Source organism: Camelus bactrianus, chromosome 5 (genome assembly GCF_048773025.1).
Source record: "Camelus bactrianus isolate YW-2024 breed Bactrian camel chromosome 5, ASM4877302v1, whole genome shotgun sequence".
Taxonomy (NCBI): domain Eukaryota; kingdom Metazoa; phylum Chordata; class Mammalia; order Artiodactyla; family Camelidae; genus Camelus; species Camelus bactrianus.
In genome coordinates this window covers 36,259,525-36,283,732 of record NC_133543.1, presented here as the reverse complement: position 1 = coordinate 36,283,732, position 24,208 = coordinate 36,259,525, and the positions used below count along the sequence as shown (strand labels likewise).

Genomic DNA, 24,208 nt, shown 5'->3' with positions numbered 1-24,208 from the left:
TTTATGGACTAAGTAAATCACTATATGATTTCAGGTTTGGAAATGAGATTTGTCCCTCAACTATTGAATGATCTTGTTTTAGGTAAGCCTTAACATAACAATTGGTGAACTTGATATAACTACTTTCTGCTCATACTTTTATGTCCATAACAAACTTTTAATTTATTATCTGGATGCTCATTCCATTAAATGAAAGTAGAAAAAACAATTGATGAGCCTTTTTTTTTTCCCCCAGGAAAATATGCAAAAGCTCAGTGCCTAATAAACCAGTGCTTGCCATTCTGGGGGGAAAAGGGTGATGAGGCTGGATACAAGTATTTCTTACACTCACCGAGTCCAATCCATAAAACAAAGACACCCCATTACTTCCAGCAGTAGAGACCTCAAATCTGAAGCATCAGTCCCTTAAAAGTATCCATTCCTCTTCTTATCTCACAAAACCCCTAGGCGAGTTATGAAATGTTAATGTGGAAAAAGGGTCTGCGGTTAAATAAATTTTACAAATGCTCAAATAAAATTGGACAGGTTTCTTTAGTGGATAACTTGTGAGAGCCTTAAATCTGTATTGTGATCTCCAAGGGGGGTGGGGGCAAGCAGGCAGAATTTCCCTTGCAGAAAACGAGGTGGACCACATGTGGCTTATCACTGGATGGTAGAATTGATAAAAACTGAGTTTCAGCCACAGAGTCCTGCTCACCATGCATTTTGAATGATCCTTGGGTTAGTAATGCGGTTATACGAGACTCAAGACTGCTGATAACTTCACACTAAAAGGATTTCAAAGGCTTTTATCTAAAAGATAAAAGATGGATTTGAATTTCTACCAGGTTAGTTTCAGACTCTAAAATCTCATATTCTGTAACTGCATGGAATTCCCAGAGGTTGTGAAACAGAAGTCTTTCACTGTGAGACTCACAGGTATTCAACTAAAATCAGAACTGGGTAAGAGAGCGTAAGCAACTATTGGCAAACATGAAATATACTTTTTATGAAATTCACACATACACCCACAAACATACAGAAATTCCGCAGCCTAGTTCTGAAGTCAAAAAAAGGTTCAAGGAGATAAATTACAAGTTTCTATTGTATAGCACAGGGAACTATATTCAATATCTTGTAGTAACCTGTAATAAAAAGGAATATGAAAAGGAATATATGCATGCATATGTATGACTGAAACATTATGCTGTACATCAGAAACTGACACAGCATTATAAACTGACTATAAACTTAAATTAAAAAAACAAACAAAAACATTTTTTTAAAAGGTTCAAGGATAAAATGCAAATTTCCACTGACCTACTGATATTCAGTTTCCAATAACAGAAGCTGTATTTATGCAAAATACACATAAACTGATTTGAATTGAAAATGACTAACTTCCTGGTAACAGGCTTTCTCACCACTCAGTTATCTGTGTGGCCCTGCTAGTTTTGGTCTCTTTAACAAACACATGTAATGATCAGAGTGACACTCGAGAACAATTCACCAGGAGCAAGAAAATCAATGAGAGGAAAATCCGTCATAATATCACAAATTATATTGAAAAACAAAAGGCTAGTGGCATCTGGGGGCACACTCCCTGCCTGATTGCTGTGCACTTAACCCCTTACACCCTGCCAGCAACTTCCAGGTCTTCCACTGCAATGACTGTCTGCAACCCTGGAATAAGCCACACTTTGTCATGGTGCATAATTGTTTTATATATTGCTAAATTCTATTTTGTAATATTTTATTAAAGATGTTTGCGATTGTGGGAGTTCTTTGGTACTGTCTTTGTCTGGTTTTGGATTCAGGGTAATTCTAGATTCATGAAGTGAAGAGAGAAGCGTTCCATGCCCTTCTATTTTCTGGAAGAGATTGTGTAGCATTGGTGTGAATTTGTCTTTAAAAATTTGACAGAATACTCCAGTGAAATCATCTGGGCCTGGTGATTTTGGCGGCGGAGGATTTTAAATTACAAATCTAACTTTCTTAAATTTAACTAGCCCTGTAACTATTACCTATTTAAACTGGGGTTACTTTTGGTAGTTGGTGTTTTGGTGTGGACCATTTCATCTAAACTGTCCAACTTACGTTTCTAGTCGCTCACAGTATTCCCTTATTACCCTCTTTATTGTTTTTCTCCATTGATTTTTGCCCTTATTGTTACTATTTCCTTCCTTCTGGTTAGTTTTGTGTTCATTTTAGATGCTCTCTTTTCTAAAAATTTAGAAAAACGTCAGCTTATTAGGGATTATTGAACTACTAGCAAGCTTAGATGACTGATCTTCCTCTTCTCTAACAGATGCATTTAGTGCTGTCAGTTTCCCTCTCAGCATGGCTTTCACTGCGCCCCACACATTTTGATGTGTTGTGTTTTCATTTTCACTCAGTTCATTGCCTTTTTATATTTGCCTTAAGACTTCATCTTTGATTCATGGACTATTTAGAAGTGTGTTGTTTAGTTTCCAGGTGTTTGATGATCTTCCTGTTATTCGTCTGTTACTGATTTTTAGTTTGATGCCAGTGTGTCAGAGAACACACTCTGTATGATTTCAATCTGTAAAACTTTGTTGAGGTTTGTCTTATGGCCCAAGATATGGTTTATCCTGGCATATGGTCCATGCACACTTGAAAAGAACGTGTATTCTGCCGTTATCGGTAGAGTATTCTATAAATGTCCATTGGGTCCTATTGGTTGATTGTACTGTTGAGTTCTTTCATATCCTGGCTGGTTTTCTGTCTAGTTCTATCTAGATGTTGAGAGAGTTGTACTGAAGTTTCCAACTATATTTGTAGATTTATCTGTTTCTCCTTTTATTTCTATCATTCACATATTTTTCAGTTCTGTTATTTGGTGCATACACTCCTTAAGATTGTTATGTCTTCTTCATGGATTGACCCTTATATCATTATATAATGTTCCACTCTGCCTTTAGTAATTTTGTTTGCTCTGAAATCTTTTGATTCATGTTTACATAATATATTTTTCCACCCTTTTACTTTCAATTTGCCTATTGTATTACCTTTGAAGTTAATTTCTGACAGAAGCATACAGTTGGGTCATGTGTTTTAATACACCCTGCCAACTCATTTCTTTTAATTTTACATTCAATGTAATTATTTATATTGTAGCACTTAATTCTGTCATTTTAATTTTTATTTTCTGTTTGTTCTGGGGTTTTTTGCATCTCTATTTTTTTCCTGCATTCCTGTGGGTTACTTGAAGATTTTTTAGAATTCCATTTTGCTTTATCTATCATGTTTTTGAGTATATTTCTTTGTTACTGTTTTTTTTGAGAGGTTGCTCTAGGTATTAAATTATATGCATAACTTCTTACAGTCTGTTGGCATCATTTTATCAGTTCAAATGAAGGGTAGAATCTTACTTCTCTTCATGTCTTGTTACCCTCTCTTGTTTGTAGTAAAATTGTCTTATATAATCCCTTACGTACATTTAGAACCACATTAGACAGCATTACAATTTTTGCTTCAACTATCAAACTTAATTTAGAAAACTCAAGGGGAGAAGAACAGCCATACTGTATTGTCCAAGACATATTTTTACTTACCATCTTCAAACACAGTTACATTTGGGAGGGTGGGTTCTGGAGTGAATATATGAATTTGGGAGGATACAATTTAGCCCATAACAGGACACTTGGTGGTAAAGATAGAGGCTGAATATAGACAAACGAGAAGCTTCTGGGCTGCTGAAAATGGTCAATTTCTTAATCTGGGTGCTGCTTACACAGTGGGCTCATTTGTGAAAATTCATCATGCTGTTCACTATTCTGTGGGTATATCTATATTATGTATGCATAACTCAATTTTACGTTCAGTTAAATGAAAGTGAAAGAAAAAAGAATCTAAGATGAAAGAAAACAGACATTTGAGAAGAATGAACTACAAATGAGTTGCAGATAAGCTGAATTATTTAAAGTGTACCCTAATTAGGAATTATCACCTGCTCTGGTATCCAGGCACCAGATCAATCTCTTGGCTTTCCCAGTCCTATTCACTGCTAGCCATAGACCCTTAACAATTATCTTTTTCTTTTCTTGTCCCAAGGAGGAAATTCCTCAAGGCAGAAATTAAAAATAAATAAGTACTTATCAACCAGATTAAGTCATAATTGCTCTCCTTTATCCTGCAGTCAGCATCTGTTGAAAAAACTACCAGATACTTCTCTCTTTTTCAAAAACATCGTCCACACCTATTAAGGAGAGGTGACACACGCAGCTGAGGAACCTCTCTTTTAAAGTAAATCACTGAAATTCAGAAAGCAATGTACTTATTTCCAGACAAAGGCCAAAAAGGTGGCTGACAAAGTATGGAAAGGTAATGAGGATAAACAGGACTTTATAGTGGACAGGAGTTAAGATAAAAGCAATAAGACAAAAGCATCAAATAGTTACTTCCTATCCGATGCAATTGTGTTAACAGAAAATATTTGGGCAAAAACACTGTGAACTGGAGTAGGTCAGATGCTTTCGAGCACAGAAAAAAATTTTGTTTAGGCTAATAGAACTTCCGGTTAAAAAATTCTAATGAAAGAGTGAATCTGAGAATTACAGTGCCACCTGAGATGAACTACCTTGTGCCTTCTTACCAAGAAACAGTAGGACAAAACTAAAATAGCTGGGTAAAACGAAAACAATGGTAACAAAGATCACGTGAAAGCACAGGCGCGCTACCAAGGCGAACAGGATTTGAAGGGCAAGATACCAGCAAAACCAAAACCAACAGCGCACTAAGTTGGGCCCGACATCCTCTACCTGCTCTCCCCAGAGCACTTGCTGACTGAAAAGCTGCACAGGTGAAGAGGCTGAGAAGCCGGGCAGAAAGCCCTGCGGAGGAGCAGAGAAGCTATGCGGGGGCCTTCGTCAGTCTCGAGGGAATTGAGAGGCACAAACAGGAATTCAGAGCTAGCCGGGCAGCCAGGAGACAAGGCTGACAGTCTGAGAATAGAATCCTAGGTGGGCAGTTACATATTTCAGTGCTTCAAAGATGTCATCCCATCCACGTCTAGCCTCCATTGCTTCTGTCCATACTAAGTGTTGGCAAGGCCGTGCAGCAACTGGGACTCTCAGGCCCTGCCGGGGAGGCTGCGAGCTGGTACGGCGGCTCTGCGGACCCGCTAGGCAGTGGCCAGGAAAACCACAAAACGAGTGTCGCGTGCCCGGCAGCCCCGCCTCCTGGGACGGACCCAACAGAAGCGCAGACATATGCGCGCCAAAAGACAGGTAGACGGTGCTCGCAGCACTCAGAATCGGGAAACAATCCAAAAGCCTGTCAACAGTGGAATGGATGAACTTAGTACATCCATATGCTGATCTGCTACATGTCTGTGAGAAAGAATGACCCTGCTGCTCGCAAAACACGGAGATGAACTTCACACACAGAGTGTGGGAAAGAAAGGAGGACATTCTGTGTGGCTCCATTTATATAAAGATGCATGACAGTCATGAGTGCATTACTTTTGGGAGGTGGGGTGAAACGATGAGGGGATCCCAGTGGCCTTCTGGGGATCTACTGCTTAACATGAGTGGCAGACACGCAGCATGTTCACATGGTGAAAAGCCAAGCAGCTGTGCACTTACGATCTAGTCGCTTTCCAGAATGTATGATAAATTTTAACTTTAAAATGTTTGTTTTAGAAAAAGGAGGAAGTCAAAGACTTCCCTTTAGCAATATGACAGGATAGATCATCTGCGTATCACCTCATTACGTAGCAGCCAGAAGTGTTGGATTATATACAACCACTACCTTTTATAAATGTACAAATGAACTCTCCAGAAAGTAAAGGGAATCCCAGGGGCCAACCCTGGGTTAGGTACTGAGTTCTCTACTCTGGTGGGAGAGGGGAGGGTTAATAGATAAACTATAAGGAGATTCAAGATCTTGGGTCCTCACGGGGTGCAGAGGTAGAGAACTCTGTATAATGGTAGAAACCTTGAAGAGCTAGATCCTACGGGTCAGGCTGTCTAAAAGTGAGGAGGAAAAAATCCACCCTTAAGTAAACAAAAAGGTTGTCTGTCTCAGCCTGCACTCGGTCTAAAAAAAGTCAACAATAAAGAAGTCTGTCCTGAAAATCTGTAACCGTGGGGCTTGTCTTCACTTGAGCTGGAGATCACATTTATATTCCCTGCTTATACCAGGTAACGGATAGAGAAAGAGCTGCCAAGGGCATGCCCAGATTTCTCTTCACTTTCACAGAAAAATAGTGAACTGCGTAGAAGCTGGAACCAAAAGGATATGCATCCTCTATTTCAAGATTTCTCTTGGTCTGACTTTCTATCAACAATAATTTCCAATGAAGATTTTGCCTTCGAGGGAGGCATCTGCACTTCATAATTAAGAAGGAACATAAAAGCCTTGGCGGCTGAGGTATCCTCCACAGAACAAGCCTTTTAAAAAAACTGCAGTGTTTTTGACTTGACATTTAATTCCACCAACTCGTAATAAACACTTAGACAGTCCCTGTCTCAAGGAGCTTTTAATCTCACAGCACAGAGAAAAGTCACAGGCAAAACCTCGTGGAGCTGAGCAGGGGACCCCCAACTCTGGTCCCTCACAGAATAGGATTTCAAGATCCTTTCCCTTTCTGGTTCACAGAGTCAAGAAAATTGCATAGATTTATAACGAGCGGCTGATGAAATTAAGGTTATTGTAGAGGAAGTGCTCAGGGACCGAAGACTAAATGGAAGCTGAGGAGGTGAAGCAATGGCTGTCCATGATGGAGGGCATCTGAAATTCTCATTTCTTGGGAAGGAGTATGGTCCTATGAATCTGTGAGTGCCAGAGGCAATAACAGTGTAATGGAGGAGGACGTACTTACAGAACACACATTTCAAAAGTCAGAAGTGATGGGGAGCTTGAAATCCAGTCAATCTTCTAAGCAATTTGGGATGCAAGCTTATTCCATAGAGATAAAATTAAATACTTACATGAACTGATTTTTTGTCACTTTCAACCAGTTACTTTTCACATCATGTGATAATTAGAACCTAGTTAAATATATATCACACACACACATACCAAAAAGAGAAAAAGAAAAACCAGGAATGTCCCAGAAAGCCAGGATGTCTTTCCATAGCAGTTACTGAACTGCCCTTACGAAGCCTGCTGGAAGTTTATAGCTGCTTCCAATAAATTAATAAGAAACAGAAAAAAAAAAAAAGTAGTGTTCATCAGGAGTTTATGGTAGACAAATTTTAAATCTTAATCTAATAATAATGACATTATTTTTGTTAGAAAAATCTGGAGAAAACCCAGAGGAAGGGTGGATGGCTAATGGAAAACGTTGCTGGAGAAGAAATCATCTCTTCTCAGGTTACAGCGTTAGTCCTCACTCCTTACCTGATGTTCAAGGCCCCACAAAAATAGCCTGGCTCCCCTATTCTGAGCCGACTTCTCCCCAGCACATTCTGCTCCACCCAGTTCAGGTGTCCCCTGCCTGCGGAGCCCACTGGGGCGCACGCCATGCCCCCTGCTCTGAGTGACTTCCCGGAGCACAAGCGCTCTTCACTCTGTGCCTTCGTCGCCCACCTGCCAGGCTGCTGTCTCTCCCCAGCCCAAGATGCTGTCACTGGCCTCAGCCCCAAAGAGCAAGTCTTCCCTTAAACCTCCACAGCATTTAATGCCATGTTTCACTGGGCACTTGCTTTTGTCCTGCTATTTTTGACATTTGATACGTTCAGATCTTATCTCCCGGACTCAACTGCGGGCTCCTTGAAAGAAGAAACCAGATTCCTGTCTTTCACCGCATAATCCCCCTGAGGGCCTGGCATGGTGCTTCTGTGTCTTGAACCTCGGGGCATCACTTTCCAGGACAGAAATTTCAGGACAGAAAGATAAGAGGGAGAAAAGAGAAGGGGGGGAGGAGAAATTGTGTAAAGCCCTGGGATACTTCCAGGCATCTGTATTTTAGAAGGATAGATTCTGACCTCGAAAGAAAGCATCTAGAGAGAACTCTGTCTTTTCTGGAATGGAACTCCAGCACAGCGCTACGGGTCCCTGCTTCTCCTTTGTGACAGGATATCCTTGCACACCTTCAGACCTGGACTGGGCCCCTGTGACATACAGCCCAAAGCCCAGGAGAGCACCGGTTCACAGCCGCTCCCTTCCCTCTGCATCAACTCTGCCGGCAGTCCCGAGAGAAGCACTGTTGGGTTTCCTGTAAGGTCGCTCTGACCAGTGGCAACAGTTTCAAAAGCTCATCTGCCAGCTTTGTCCCAGCAGGAACCAGTCCAAAGGTTATCGGCTATCCAAGCAAACCATCCTGTTTTTGTCCAAAGTCACTGTTTACAATGGTTCTCAAATTTTGTTGCCTATTAGACCCACCTGGGGAACCTTTAAAACTCCATATGCCTAGCTGCACACGTACCATTTAAATAGGAATCTCTGGGAAGAGACCAGACGTCAGTGTTTCCCCCTGTGATTTCAAAGGGCCGCCAACTGTGAGAAGCAGTGGTTTAACTGGTCTATCAGCAACCCACCCAAACGTTCATTCTGTAGTGGGAACGTTAGAAAACACGGCTCATTCCTAAAGGAGCACGTGACTGCAGACGGCAGTGCAGATGGGACCTTTCTTTGATTACCTGCATAGCTGGACACCTAGCTTATGTACTCACAAGATTAACAGCTGATCTTAACAGCTGATCTTCAGGGTCTCCACGTTTTCCTCTTCCCTGTGGTCTATTGGGACCCTACTAACATCTCTACCTCAAAGTAAACAAGAGGAATCTAGAAATGAAAACATGATTTCACTTTCTATGAGTGAGGAGAGGAGCTCCCAGTGCCTCTTGCCCTGACAGTTCATTTGAATCATCTGGGATATTTGATTTCCCTGATGCAAGGCCCTAATCTCAGAGATGCCAGCTCAAACTGGCGTAGAGCTGGGATTCTTAATACCTGGTCTCCAGACAGGCAGCATCTGCATCACTGGGGAATGCTTTAGAAACGCAAATTCTCAGGCCTCATCTCAGACCTACTGAATCGGAAACTAGGAAGGAGCGGGGAGGCAGAAGTGGGGGCAGAAACCTGTGTTTTAATAAGCCCTCCAGGGACTGATGGTCATGCTGACGTTTCCAAACCCCTGGTCTAGGCTGGACACAGGTTCCGGTGATTTCAGAAAGACCCATGGGTATTTCTCCTGGGCAGTCTGGGTGCAGACTCATGGATTAAATAAACAGTGCTGGCTTAGGTAGCTGCCACCTGTCTCTTCCCTCAGTTCCCACACTCTCCGGATGTCCAGTCCTCCAGGGGAAACAGAGTGCCTTCCACTGGGGTGAGTTCAGGAGCGCTAGCGTTTGCTGAACAATCACAGATTTGGGGTGGTGTGTTCAGTGATGTTTCACAACTGAATTAGAGCAGCAGCAAAGCCTTTGTTACAGGGATATCCTTGCATATCTAACTCCTCGCTCAAACATTTGTCCATAAAATATCCCATGCTCATCATCTCCCCCTCAAATGGATTGACTTTCCTTCAAAAATAGAACAGCTAGCTATTAGACTCCATATCCAAATGAACCATCTTTTTTATTCAACAGGATAAAAGAGAGATGAATACAAAACATCGACTTCATTTTGAAATGAGCCTTTGGGTCAAAATTTCATGCTTCGATTTGGTATCCATCTCATCCTTCAAAGAGAACTTAATAGTTTAAAAAGCTCAGTTTTTATTTGTGCAATGATGACATTTAGAAGGCTAGCTTTCATGCAATCTCAGGATAGAAGCCTCTGGCAAGATGTGTAATAAATGGAATCTTTATATGAACACCAATTCACATTTTTACTTAAAGGAAGTTACTGTGCAATGACTAATGCTTCAAAGAGTGGATTACAGGCTGGTGGTTCTCTTCTTGTCCTGCATTTGGCGGGCCCGGGGGTGAGAAGGATCACTTACCTCTTTTGGAGCTCCAATGATGCTTTGCAAGAAAGGGGGCAATCCTACAGATCAGTTTATATGTCTGAGAGTCTCTGATGGTCAGTTACTGATGTGGCATAAAAGATCTACTAGTAGCCTTAGAAAAGAGAAGGGGGTAAGAAGGCAGCAAGCTTCTCTCTGCACCTGCATCATCGTCAACAGGCTGTTGGCTTGCAGACAGCTCTGGGGACCTCAACGTGTCTGTGAGAGTTTACCTCGAGGACAGTAGATGTCTGGCGCCCATCGGTTGCACTCATAATTGTCTGCTGCCTTTTCACAGGTGAAACACTTGAATCCACCAGGGTATGGTGTGGCTACAAAAAGGATCAAGAGAAAAGATCAATTTTTTTAGATGGAGCACAGAATCCTGCCTTGTGAAGTTAGACATTTTCATTTTTTAAAAAGGATTCTCAAAATAGACTGACAGTTTCTTCAAAAAAATACCAAAACAAACACTAAACATGCAACTGTCGTATGACTCAGCAATTGCACTCTTGGGCATGTATCCCTGAGAAATAAAAACTTGCATTCACACAAAAACCTGTACACAAATGTTCACAGCAACTTTACCTGTAATAGCCACAATCTGAAAACAACCCAGATGTCCTTCAATGGGTGAAGGGTAAACAAACTGTGGTACACCCATACCACAGAACACTAGTCAGCAATAAAAATGAAGTATTCATACATTCAACAGCTTGGATGAATTTCCAGGAAATTATGCTGAGTGAAAAAAGTCAATCCCAAGGAGTTATATACTGTATAATTCCACTTATGTGACATTTTTTAAATGAGAAAATTTTAGAAATGAAGACAAGATTAGTTGTTGCCAGGGGTTACAGGTGGGCGTGATGGTGGGGAGGGTCAGAGGGATATGGGAGTGAGGCCAACAGGGGGAATCCTTGTGCTATTGAAGCCATTTAGTGTTTAGACTTGGTGGTGGATACACAAACCTCCATGTGATAAAATTATGTAGAACTAAATACACACACATGCAAATGGACACAAGTAAAACGGGAAGTCTGAATAAGACTGATGGATTAATGTACCACTGTCAATAACCTGGTAATGATATTATTTTACAGTTTTTCAAAATGTTACCATTGGGGGAAATCCAGTAAAGTAAGTGTATATTGAATCTCTGTGTATCATTTCTTACAACTGGTGATGAATCAAAAATAATCTCAATAAAAATGACAATTAAAAAAAGGCACTCTGGATTTCCTATGATTTATTTTTATGTGTCAACTTATGTAGACACATCAACATGTAAATATAAATATTAGGTTCAATCATTAACAATTTCTTGATGTTTGATCATTTCTTACCTACAAAATTTCTTTGGTTCAATCTAATATTTTATCTGGTTAGAACTTACATGGTTAAGAATCTCAGTGGACAGACAGTATCAGCTAAGAGAAGAGTCTTCATGGCTAAAATTTACGCTGCCTGTGCAGAGGTGACCTTCCTCAGGGGCCCATGTCCAGTGTCCATGGGGCAGCGAGCTGAGGGGACATAAGGATGTGGATGCCCTGAGGCTCCTAGCTCCAGCTCGCTGGATGCATAATTCCAGAAAGTCCCTCTTATCTATCCGCTCCATTCCCCACCCTGAGCTGCCTCTTCCTGCCTTCTGCAGGGATGTCCTCCAGGTATGGGCATTCTTTGCCTTGTGTCTGTGTTCAGGGAGGGATGTGTCGGCAACAGTCAGGCTCTAGAGTGTCCAGCACACGAGGGTCCCCTTGGCATCTATGGACAAGGAGCCACATGTCACGCCAGGCCGTCTCTGCCCTTCTCCCTGATGTACCTTCACTTGCTGCTTAGTTCAAATCATTTGCTTGCTTTGCTGCTTAGAGTTTTGCCTGTCATGAACAGAACCTCTGTGTGTGTGTGTGTGTGTGTGTGTGTGTGTGTGTGTGTGTGTGTGTGTGTGTGTGTGTGTGTGTGTGTGTGTGTGTGTTTTAATTTGTACAAGTACCTGGCCTCTTGGAAAGCTGCAAACATGTAAACACTTCATCTGCAGGAACCAACTGTTCTCCCTCGCAGATGGCTGAGCCTGCAGGTCCCACTGGCGGAAATAATCATCTCAGGGTAAATTGCTTTGCCCACATGGAACCAATTAAGTATGTGATCAAAAATAAATGAAGAAGGAGGCAGCAGCTTAAGGCCAGAATTACGGGCCTGACAGAACTTTGATTTTCACCTTGCCTGGAATAGCTGCTCCTCCTCGCACTTGCCTGCAGTATTTCACAGAGCCGATTCTGACAATAGCCAATACCTAACACGATCACAAGTCACACGCTGTCTACAAAAGACAGGTAACTGGAGCTTTTAATGGGTGCATCTGAGAGTTCTACGCTCCTCAGAGTGGCCAAGGACTCGAGTTCGTGAACAGAATGATAGTGAGAACGGGGATCCTCTTAAAAATGAGCGGTGGAAAGCCGCTCAGGCAGAGCCATCCAGCTGCTGCAGCCCAACATGAAAATTTCACTCTGGTTAAACACGTCCTCCCTCTTATCTAATTCTAAGAAAACAGAAGTAAACCATGTTGTAAAACTACATACAGGTAATTTTTCTATCTTCACATCCCACCACCTAGAGAGTATGGGTTACAATTGAGTTAAAAGATTCAGGATTTTCTAAGGTTGGATTAAATTTAATTAGGTAAAAAAATTTGTTATTAAAAATAGGTTAATACAAGACTGCAATTTTATTCTCTGTTAAGAAGAAGTTTTCTTGAAATTCTGCTTCTAATAACAGATTGTGTGTGATTCTTGGCCTTTAAGCAATCTGTATTTGCTTTTAAAATCTTTGGTTAAGTAAATAAGTATTTAACAAATTATAAAAGTTCATTGGATCTCCAGCTAACTTTGAGATGCTTTAAGGAACCCTGAGGCATCTTAGACATTAAATTAACTAGGATTATTTGGTATGTTAAGTTAAATGTAATCAGTCATAATTCTAGTAATTGTAAACAAGTCTCTCTTTATCAATTACAGTTACTTAGCTATAAAAAAGATTCTAGTTTAGGTAAGCACATGCCTGAAGAATTTAAAATAAACAGGTTCTCATATTCTGCAGTCATTCAGTATTCTTATGGACATTTTAAGTCGCTTATTTTTATAAATACCATTACAAAAAAAACATACAAAATATTTCAGGGAATTATCCTGATTGGATACATTAAAAAATAGTTTCACTATTGACTTTAAAATATTTAATATATAGTGTAAAAGATAGAACTTTAAAATAGTTTGTGAAATTTGGAGTTGGTAAAGTAGGAGTTTTGAGAAAAAGGATGTAAATGATTTGTCAAAGAACAGCATTTTTCAAAAAATGTTCATATGCACCAAGGTTTATGACTGCAAACTAACCATAATACTTCAGTTTGCATGATTAATTCACTAGAGTAGCCAATTTTATCTGTCTGTCACTTCAGCCAGTAAAACTTTGAGCTGGAATGTTGGATTAGTTATTCCTGGAAACTTTCCCATCAAAGAGATAAATTAAGAACTTTGAATGAAGATTGACTATCCAGCCGTTCCAAGAATAAACTTATTGAGAACCTAGCATGAATCAGTTGTAGTGTTCCCAAATTTGGATTAACAGACTCTTCAAAATTATCTTTTGTAAGACTAGTGACGTATTTTAAACACTGCTATTTCGTTCACAAGTAGGCCTTGACTCTGAAATTAACTCAAAGTACATCCAAATTTAAACAGGACTATGAGCCAAAACACTATAGTAGCCAAATGAGGTTTTGTTTAAAATCATTTATCTCCGAATGTGTTTATCGGCATTTATCACTGACAATTCACCGAATGATCTTATTTGCGGTGAGTTTTATTTTTAAATCCACAACTTCATATCTGTGTGCATTTTCAATGACTACAGTCCAATATTTGCTTATAGGAACTTGTTATTTCCGCCTTCGCAGGTAGTACCGATCAGTGAATAATCAAACCCTTTTCAGTGACAAATCTCTATAAACAGACTCAACTTTGAGTCAATAATTATAGCACAATACCAAGTAATGGTTAAATTCCCCCCCTGGAAATATTTAGCCAGAAAACCAAGTCCACAGATGAACAACTATCTCCAGTAACTTGCTAACTGATACTGCATCTGATAAAGAAATTTATTTAAAAAGGACGGAAAGAGGTTCCTAAGAGAGGTGCTATTTTCTTCTTTGTTACTTCAAAGCAGTACAGAGCAAGTAGGCTTTCAAATCGTTGTGGCCCCAGCTGTGAATGAATCTAATTTGGCTCCTGATCACAGAGTTAATAAAGCTTAGTCCTCTGTATTTCAGGGCATAAGTCCTTGGTCCCTCAAGAGAAGGCGATTGTAAAGAAAAAAAGAAATGCCAAAGTGCCCAGTTACTTCCTGTAATATAACCTGTCCATTAACTCTCATGGTCAGCCGTAGTTCAACCAACCACAATTCATTTGTAAGGCATCAGAAAAGATTTCGTCTTTGTTTCCACCTCTTGGAACTTTTACCTGGACAAAGGCCTTCAGTTACCAAAACCGTGGTGAGAAGAGAATCTTGTTTTGAAATGTATGCTGATGTGTAACGCAACCAAACTTTTTTGTGTTTGTTTTAATTATTGCCAAGTTAATCTCCATTGTTTTTGGAAACTGGATGTAAATATAAAATTTCTAGAAATCTAATAAATTGACTTTCCTTTTCAGTCCATGAGGCAACAAAATTTTGTCAGTATAATTTTAATACTGTACACGTATTTCTGATAGAAATGCATTTCCTGGGAGCTGTCTAGAAAGTCCCCTGCCTACCTAAGACTTAGGTAGTGTAGAATGACAGGATAACTTCGCCGGCTTTCTGGGCATAAACAAGCCCCCTGCAGAGATACAGCTCTTTGGTCGATGTGATTAAGGAAAGACTCAGAATATGCAACCAGAGGAATATTGAATTTCTCAGGAAAGGTTTCTATTACAAGGAAAGAAATGGAGGCCAAGAGCAGGTTGAAGCCACTTAGGATGTTCAATTCTGCTATCTTGTATAAGGTCTAATAACCAAGTATTAGCTCCATTTCTCCTAATACTAACTCCTGCTTTGAAGGTTTTTATTAGGCTTGGGTACTTTAGTCATGGGCTAGGAAGAAATTCATCATTTTTCACATGAGAAAGAAAAAGAAAACTCATACAAATTATAGAAATGAATGTTATTGAGGACAGTGCCTCAAGTTCGAAAGCCATAAAGTTTATTTCTTTTAAAGGCTTAGATGTTTCAAAGATTAGAGAACCAGAGAGCAAAGGAGATTAGTCATGGGAGGATGAACTTTCTCAAGCTGGGTTCCAATCTCACCCCACTTCTTATCTCCGAGGGCTGTTCGGGGCCCGGAGAAGTGAGTTTATGTTTGGTGGAGAAAACGCGTGTGTCTTCTCACGACTGCAGCATCTCTGCGCTTCTCCTAGGGCAGGTTCTGAGCGCTATCTAACATTAATGGAATCTGCCTCACTCGCTGACCCTGGGAAAGCTATTTGTGTCTCCATCTACAAAGTGAGGCAATTATATTAATAATTCAAAATCAAAATAATCCTACACTTCATATATTTTTTATGGTCTGTGTTCTACAGAAACCTGCTTATCTGTGGAGCAATGTCTTCATCTAAACATAGTCTAATGGGGGCTTCTCAGGGTCAGAGGACCAGGACCGATAAAAAAAAAAATCAAAGTCTAAAAAAGCAAAAAAAAAAAAAAAACCCAAACTTTTGAAATAGTGCAGAGAATTGTGAAGTTAACTCTGTTTAAAAGCAGACAGAGTAAACTACATTCTGGCCAGGTAGGAACTGTTGGCAGAAACTTCGATCCAGTAAGAACTTACACTCCTGGTGACCAGTCCTGGAAACTCTGAAAGAGAACTCAGCCCAGACCTGCTGATGAATCACCTACACACAACGTGGCTTCTACCCTTCTTTGTATTCCAAAATCACATCAGAAAACGCCACCATTCTTTCTGTATGGTGAGTTCCTTTCAGTCAGGCCCTGGCTCTATTTAATCAACACAGGTCATGTGAGCGGAACTTTTTCACCAACTTCTAAAGAGCAGAAGCAACGGCTCCTCTGACCTGATAGAGTGCATCCTTCAAGGATCTAGTTCTAAAATGGGCTTTCCAAATACAGGCCCACTCAACCCAAGCACTGGCCGACCACACCACTGAGGCCAAGGCAGTCTGTGCGTTCATTTCATTCTTGTTCACTTACATTCAGTCCCCTTAATTTTCCTTCCCACCCTGCATGTACAATCACAGCCTCAGAGAAGGTCGGGCCTGGCTCTGTTCTGCCGCCCAGTGACTTCTGAGTCTGTCACTGAAGTGGACAGAAAATTTCACAGAAGCTGAAAGTCCTGGCAGTCAAACCCAAGAGACTGAAACCAAGGTTTTTGTTCACCAACGCTAATAAAAAAAAAAAAGCATGGCTATTTGGAGAAAAGAACAAAATGCAATCCTGGAAAACAGAGAAACTATCAAGGCACCTTCTTTTCATGAATGTTACTAAAATAAACCTCCCCGTAAGAACAAGTCTAAAAAACCTATCTGCTGCCTGTCAAAAGTAGATTTGGAGTTAAAAAATTAGTGAGATATGTTCAGCATCCTCAGTTTACTGTGGGGGCCGACTACAACACCACCATGTGTTTGTTGTTACAAGCAGCCGGCTGCCTGCTATGCGTGTGCCTAGCGTTTTGCAGGTACTATTTCTAGTCCACAAAATAATGCTACAGGGTATGTATTATTTTAACCACCTTAGAAACGGAGAAATCAATACTTTAAAAAAGCCCCCTAACGTTTACTGAGCATTTACTATGGCTCTCAGCGCGAAGTGCTTTGTCTGCATTCTTTTATTCAGTCTTCACAAAGTTAGGGAATTTATTTCAAGTCAGAAGGGTAGGAAGCAGCTGAGCGAGGTGCTGGCCCAAGGTCAGGTGGCCTCCAAGCCTCTGTGTATTCCTCGGACTCACCTCTCACTTAACCAGAACACCTCAATGTTAAATATTCAAACCCTGAGGCATTGAGGGAGTCTAAGTGATCACAAGATCCCCACAAGTAAGGACTATGGCTGATTTGCATTTAGTTCTTTCGTGCCCATCACAACACTTGACATACAGTAGGTGCTCAGAACGAGTTTGTTGAACAAAACATTTCAAATAAGTAACGCAAACCGGGGCAAATGCTAAGCTCAGCACTCGCACAACACACCCAGATCTCAGCCACCACAGGGGCAATCCAGAGAGGGTCAAGTAAAAATAAGAGAGATGAGATAAATACAGAGATGGTGACTAAAAGAGGAAATAAAGCTGCTGTTTCCCAAAGTGTGATCTTTAGAATATTAACAGCAGCAGCAGAACCTGAAATTCTTGCTGAAAGCAAAAATCCACCAGGACCACCCCAGATACATGCAGTCAGACACTGCAGGGAAGGGACCTGGGATGCACATTACTAAGCACTCCCTAGGTAATTCTGAAACACAGGAAACCGAAAGGGATAGGGACTAGGAAGTGATGGGAGGCAATTATGCTGAAACTGAGAAATTAGATGCACAGACAGGAAGACCAGCTATTATCTTGCCTATAAAGGCCTGATCTTTTACAAACACCTTCCTCCTGGGACACGGCAGTTCACTTTGATAACTGACCAAGGGCTGGCACGAGTCAGAGGGAAGGATGCTCAGAATCAGAGTGACGGTGCAGGGAACAGAGCCAACATGCCTAATAATTTAACTTAAAATAAAAACAAACAGCCTATAAAAAGGGGACGGTGAAACATACAGCGTGTTTTGGTAGCACCCGCACCAAGGTTTCCCCTGCCTGAAAGGCTGCCTCCTGCTGGCCCTTTCTCAACTTTCAAATCTTATTTGAAGTCAAGTGACCTTTCCACAGCGGAGAGAACAGAGCCTTACTTGAAGGGTGGAGGTAGACAATGTCTTTCACGGTGAAGTCTCGGGACTGAGTGGCTTTCAGACAATCAGCCAGCAGACTCAGGAGCAGGAGCCAGGCCAGGGCAGGGCCAGCTTCCATGGCAGACCCAGGTGTCACTCATCCAGGGGGCTGGGGAGCGGGGACTTGGGACGATGAAAGAGGACTCGCACCTGAAATAGAAAAATACAAAGCAAGAGTCATCTCAGTGTCCAATTCAGGAAAGCCCCGTCGGGAGACAGCCGAGCTCCCGTGCAGGCAGGACGAGCTGGGGAGGAGCAGAGAGCCCAGGGCCCGTGGGAGTGGGCAGACATGGAGAGCAACTTTATAGACTGTGATTGCACAGCACTTAGAAAATTTCAGCCCAAATCTATTCTTAATTAGGTTGCTAAGGCTCCACTGGTAGCAGTCGCCTCTAATATCCAGCAGAGATGGTATCGTGAGAGATGGAATTTTAATGAAATCCAGCTATTTTTGCCAGGAGGCCAGGGGACCGCTGCCAGAATGCAACAATAAGGAAGTCAGGTGCAGAAGCTCAGACACATTTCCTTGCTGACGGCGAAGAGCCGGTGCGAGAGGGCAGCCTGCCTGGGTCGAGCTGCCCTGCAAACCTGCACATGGTAGGCTTCCAGATCCAGGGGAGGGAAAAAAAGACATGTAGGTACACTGGCCTCTCTTGAACCAAAATGTCTCTTTATAGCTCAAAATCTCCTTACCATGGCTAACACTGGCTGGGCACTGTTAAAGTCATTTATGTGTATCAGCTATGTTATCTCCTCACCACCCTGTGAGGTCCGCACTGTTACCATCTCACTGTGAGTAAACTGAAGTCCAGCAAATAAGGAGAGGAATTGATTCAAACTTGGGCAGTCTGGCTCAGGAGTCCACATTTTTAAACACTAGGTGATACTATGTTCTTCCAAAGACTGATTCAAAGTGTATAAATAAACCCTGAAGAAACAGGATCAAGGTGTCACTGTCATTTAAGTAATTTAAGTAATCATCATTTTAATCTTTATTCTGACTCTGCCCCTTTCAATTAAAATTGAGAGCAGTAAAATCTTTCCCTAGGGTTGGACTGCCTAGCTTACTTGGAAGGGAGGCATATATCTTAATTTGTATGTGCTATTTGCTTGCCACCTTACTGCTTTTCTCTAGAGTCTGTTGCTCATGTTCTACTATTTTTCCAAATGCCATCATTCAGACGCCAGGCAAGGGGGCAAGATAGATATTCACTTTATTTTAAATTGGCTAAAAAAACATAATTTGGACATTTTGTTTACAGGTTTTAATACAAATATTCAATGAGATATTTTAAATAGCATAACAAAATGATTCTAAAATTATTCTGTCAAAACAAATAGACCAAGAGTAAATATATTACAAACCAAAATCAATAGAGAAAATCAATATGGACTAATCAGATATTAGTCACACAGGACAGAGTACTATTAATCAAAACAGAATGATAGAAAGTATAAAAATGAATTCAGAAAACGGAACACTCTAAGGAGCTCAGAAATAGACCCAACTATTTACACGATACAAGCAATTTTTCAAAATTACAGAACAAAAAAATTTATTAAACGGTATGATAACTTTAAAAATTGTGAAAAAGATTAACTGACGCCAAACAATGCACAAGAAACTAAAATTAACTCCAGATGGGTTGGTGTGTTCATTATTTTTTTAAAAAATAGACAAATTGTTAGAAAACAGAGTAGAAGTCTTATCACCCTGTAACAGCTTGATGATGCCAGCCTTGCCAATTTCACGCTCACTCCGCCATCTCCTGTTTACAGTTTGGTTCCCCAAAGCAGATTTGTATTCAGAAAAGGAAGGAGCTGCTCATTCACTTGATAAATGTGACTGCCAGGCACTGTGCTAGGCACTTAGTACTAACGATGCAATGAGAACACAAATATCAAGGCTCTCTTTCCCTCAGTGAGTGACAGACACAGCATTATCTCATCTTAAACGTATGCAGTAGTGCTTCCTTGTACAACCGTCTGGTCAGGTGAGGCTGCAACCAAGTGACAGGTTTGCACTGCGCCCCCTGGAGACTCGAGTGAACAGCACCAACACCCCTATCTCCTCTCAGCCAGGGCTCAGATCAAGGTGAGGAAAGCTTTCTAGTTTTATTTTGAATAATTTAACATTAAATATCAACTAGTTGCCAACCTAAGTTCTTTTTAATGCGAAACTTGGTGTCAACATGTACCAAACACTGCAAGTGGCCCATTTTCATGAAAGCATTTCTCAACCACAGAATTCCTTCCAGTTATTGATTCAAAGGTCTCCCTCTGCACAATCTTGGCACTAAGTATTCTGCATTACTTAATGTCATCTGAAATTAGCCTTCCTGCAGCCTCTGAGGCATGGCTACCCAGCCACGAGCCTTCATTTCACAGCTTGTGTTGAATATATGTGAGTGACATACAGAAGGGAAGAGTGAGATGCCTGGATCTGAAACCTTACTCCAATGCATTCTTGCTGTGCAACCCCGAGCCAGTTACTTAACCACTCTGTGCCTGCATTTCCTCATTTGCAAAATGAGGATAATACTACCTACCTCAAATATGTGCTATGAGAATTAAATAAATTAATATATTTAAAGCAATAAGAACAATGTCTGTCAGAGTCAATGCCACGCAGTATTTCCCAAATTTTTCCTCTTATGGTTTTGCTCAGAATCAGTCAGTCTACTTTTCTAAGTCAAAGTAAACATGGTGCAGTTAACTTTGGTTCAACACACAGCTCAATTTCCTTAAATCAGAAAAATATGACCATTCCCCAAACTACTAAGTATGACAAATTACAATCCGTATGTCTCCTATACCCCAACTTCGGCCCCATGCCAGCCAGGCACAGGCGCAAGCCAGCGAGGGAGAGGCATTAAAAGCCACCAGCACTTTCATATGCTGCGGTTCATGCAGACCCAGGCGACTTCCTGCCATCCTGGTCAAGGAAGCAAACAGGTGCGTGCTGCTCCTCCCCACCCTCCCGTCTCTCCCCAGACTACCCTACAAGGCCTGCGTTCCTCTCCATGATCCTCACATAGCTGCTCTAGCTAGATTCCACTTGTGTAAAAGATCTTGAAGGAGCACAGGTCACGAGCACGTCCCCTGTATCCCTTCCAAGGCGCGTGTCTCCGTGTGTGCTCACACGCCCGACACGGTGGAGTATCACAGATTAAGTTAAAACAATCACTCATTCGTTAAAAGAGATTCTGCTCTACTATGTATTACAGGAAAGGGCAAGCTTGACTCTCTCAGCCTGACATGTTTAGCGCCAGTTTTCAAATGTGGAGGGTTCCACTATTTTTAACTATGAACTGTATGTGTTCAATGGAGAATTTCCAAATTTTTAAGGTGGTTGACACTTTATTATTCCAAAATATTTTACTCATGAGATTGTTCCTTCGTTAGGAAAAAAAAGTATATATTTCTAGGCAAAAGGACTGAAAAGACCAAGACCAAAATGATGTGGGATTTTAGATAATTTTGATGTTATTCTTTTTGCTCAATTTGCATGCTCAAAGATTTTTGATGGGCACGTATTACTTTTATAAAGAGGAAAGCAGATTTTTGAAAAATAGTTCTCTTCCAAGAATGAATTTGACAGAATAACTTCACCCTTTATGCACAAATAAGTCAGCTTTTCACCTAAAGCCAATGAATATAACCTCCAAAATGCTCAAGTTGCCTCTAAAATAGTAGACTCCATGTTTGATAGAATGTCCTCTCTTCCCTCTCTCACCATGCCCTTGCCCTTGCCCTTGCCCTTGCCCTTGTGCAGTTGGCCAGGTGCTTGTCACAGAGTCTGTGCGAGGACTAAGGGCACTAAGATTTTCCTAGGGAGGAGCAAGCTCAAGACAACGTGGGTAAAGAAAAAGGAGAGACAGACAGACAGAAGTAAAATGAAACTAGAAAACACAAAGCAATGCAATCCTAGGCTGCTATGTGGCTCACCACGTCACAACAAGTCGCAGCGAGATGGAGGACCCCAAGGACCATCTGCACTCAGTGTGGTCGGCGGAGGGAGAAAGGACAGAGACCGGATCTTCCGGGACCTTCCTGTCTCTTGTTTCCCACTGACTGAGCTTCACTCCACAAAGAACTCCCTCCCCTACACTGCAGCAGCCAGAGTGGAGGGTCAACCCACTGACCACAAAAGAGAAAGAACTCACCACTCGTAGGAATCTGAGACAACACTCAAGGTCTATCGCTAGGGCATGTGCTAGTAAGCTTGGTAAACACCACCTTGCCTTTTGTTTTTTAAAGTGTCTGTTATTTTATTTTTAAAAATTTTATAGAGATAAAATTCACATAACATACAATTCATCATTTAAAAATAATACAGTTCAGTGGGGTTTTTTTTTTGTATGTTCAAATTTCATGTAACCATCACTGAGTCTAGAATATTTCCATCACCCCCAAAAGAAATCTTGCACCCATTAGCAGTCAATCGCAAGTCCCTCCTCTCCCCACTCCCTAGCAACCACTAAGCTACTCGGTGTCACTGTGGATTTGCCTGTTGGGAACATTTTGTGTAAACAGAATCATACAACATATAGCCTTGTGCATCTGGCTTCTTTCTCTTAGTACAGTGTTTCCAAGGTTCACCCATGGTTGTAGCATGAAACAGTACATCATTCCTTTTTTATGACTGAATACTATTTCATTGTAGCAATATACCACTCATCAGTTGATACACGTTTGGGTGGTTTCCACTTCTTGGCTATTGTGAACAATACTGCTGTTAGCATACATGTACATTTTTTGTGCGGACATATGTTTTCATTTTTCTTGGATGTATATACCTAAGAGTGGAATTGCTAGGTCTTATGGTAACTTTAACTTTTTGAGGAAATGCCAGTTTCCCACTGTCGCTGTACCATTTTACATTTCCATCAGCAAAATTTCTCCACATCCTCACCAACATTTACTTTCATTAAAAAAAAAAAATTTATTATAGCCATCCTAGTGAGTTTGAAGTGGTATCTCATTGTAGTTTTGATTTGCATTTCCCAAGTGGCCAGTGATGTTGAACATCTTTTCATGTGCTTACTGGTCATTTGCATACCTTCTCTGGAGTAATGTTTATTCAAATCCTTTACCCATTTTTTCCATTAAGTTATTGTCTTTATTTGAGTTGTATTGAGTTGTACTGTCTTACTGTTGAGGTGTAAGAGTTCTTTCCATATACTGGACTCTGGAAGCTTTTCAGATATGTGATGTGCAAATGTTTTCCCCCTTTCTCTCTGTTGACTTCTCCCTTTCTTGATGGTGTCTTTTGACACAAAAGAGTTTTTAATTTTGATGAAGCCCACACATTGCTTTTCATAAATACAGATTTTGTTCCCTTATTCAAGTCAAGCCCAACACAGTGCACGCATGAACACACACACACACACACACACACACACAGATCTGCATACAATGCACAGTAAAAGAATCCATCTACTTTGTAGTAGCCAGAGCTACATTTCCCACCTCTCTTCTCCATGAGAAAATAGGATGGGCAGGACTGTTTATTAATATCACCAACTGGTTACATTCCTGCAGCAAATCATGAAGCACCACTCACTCTGTTAGTATTTTCTAGGAACTGAGAAGTGAAAGATGAGTGACGTGCATTCACAATGAGTCTAGCTGAAATACGGGCTCTGCTGAGGGGATGTATCTTTTCTGTACAGATTCTCAGTAGGTGATGGAGCTTTAATCTCTAAACCCCATAGAGAGGATTCTGGACATGCTCTGTGATATGAAGGGTCCCTTCTAGGACTTTGATGCTTTTCCCTGGAATTCACTGTGTCTTTGGACTATTCTAGACTTTCAGGAAAGATGCAGCGTTTTCATTTTGCGCACTGCTATTTGAATATGCACTGAGGATACGTCCCTGACTACGGCTCTCTTATGAAGAAGTACATTCTCATTTTCACGGCTCTGTGACCTTTCATTTGTTATTTATGAGCTTTTGCAAATCTAATACCACTCTGACAGATTTAATTTGTGCTCTGAATTATCTTTGCATGAGTTACTCAGTTGCTGGTTTTATTCCAATAGATTACTTGCTACATTCTGAAAAAGAAAAAAAAAATTAGTTCGAGATCTATTAGACTGCCTCCACTTGGGAAAAAGTTGAAAAGAGTTGCATTCTGATTTTCCACTCCATGGTACTAGATCATACAAGAGGATTTCTAACTCTAGTCAGAGAGGCAAAGTGATAGAACCATAACCCAGGTCAAGTTTTACAAGCCTATACCCTAACTGCTATTTCATATAGAGTCCATAAAAGAAGGTTACTCCCAACTCCTGCAACTGGCCACTGGAAAACAATGAAGCAGTTCTGAAGCACAGTGA

General features: G+C 40.9%; 1 protein-coding gene across 4 annotated transcripts in view; it reads right to left on the bottom strand.

Moving 5' to 3' along the window:
• The window catches only part of LYPD6 (LY6/PLAUR domain containing 6), a 114,262-nt gene that overhangs the window by 6,707 nt on the left and 83,347 nt on the right, over positions 1–24,208 (bottom strand). For all 4 annotated transcript variants that reach the window (XM_074363628.1, XM_074363626.1, XM_074363627.1 and 1 more), the window contains 2 exons: positions 17,828–18,016; positions 10,129–10,227 (listed from right to left, as the gene is read on the bottom strand). In XM_074363628.1, coding sequence (XP_074219729.1) covers positions 10,129–10,227; positions 17,828–17,945 — 217 coding nt within the window. In that variant the 5' untranslated portion in view covers positions 17,946–18,016. The remainder of the gene's footprint in view (positions 1–10,128; positions 10,228–17,827; positions 18,017–24,208) is intronic.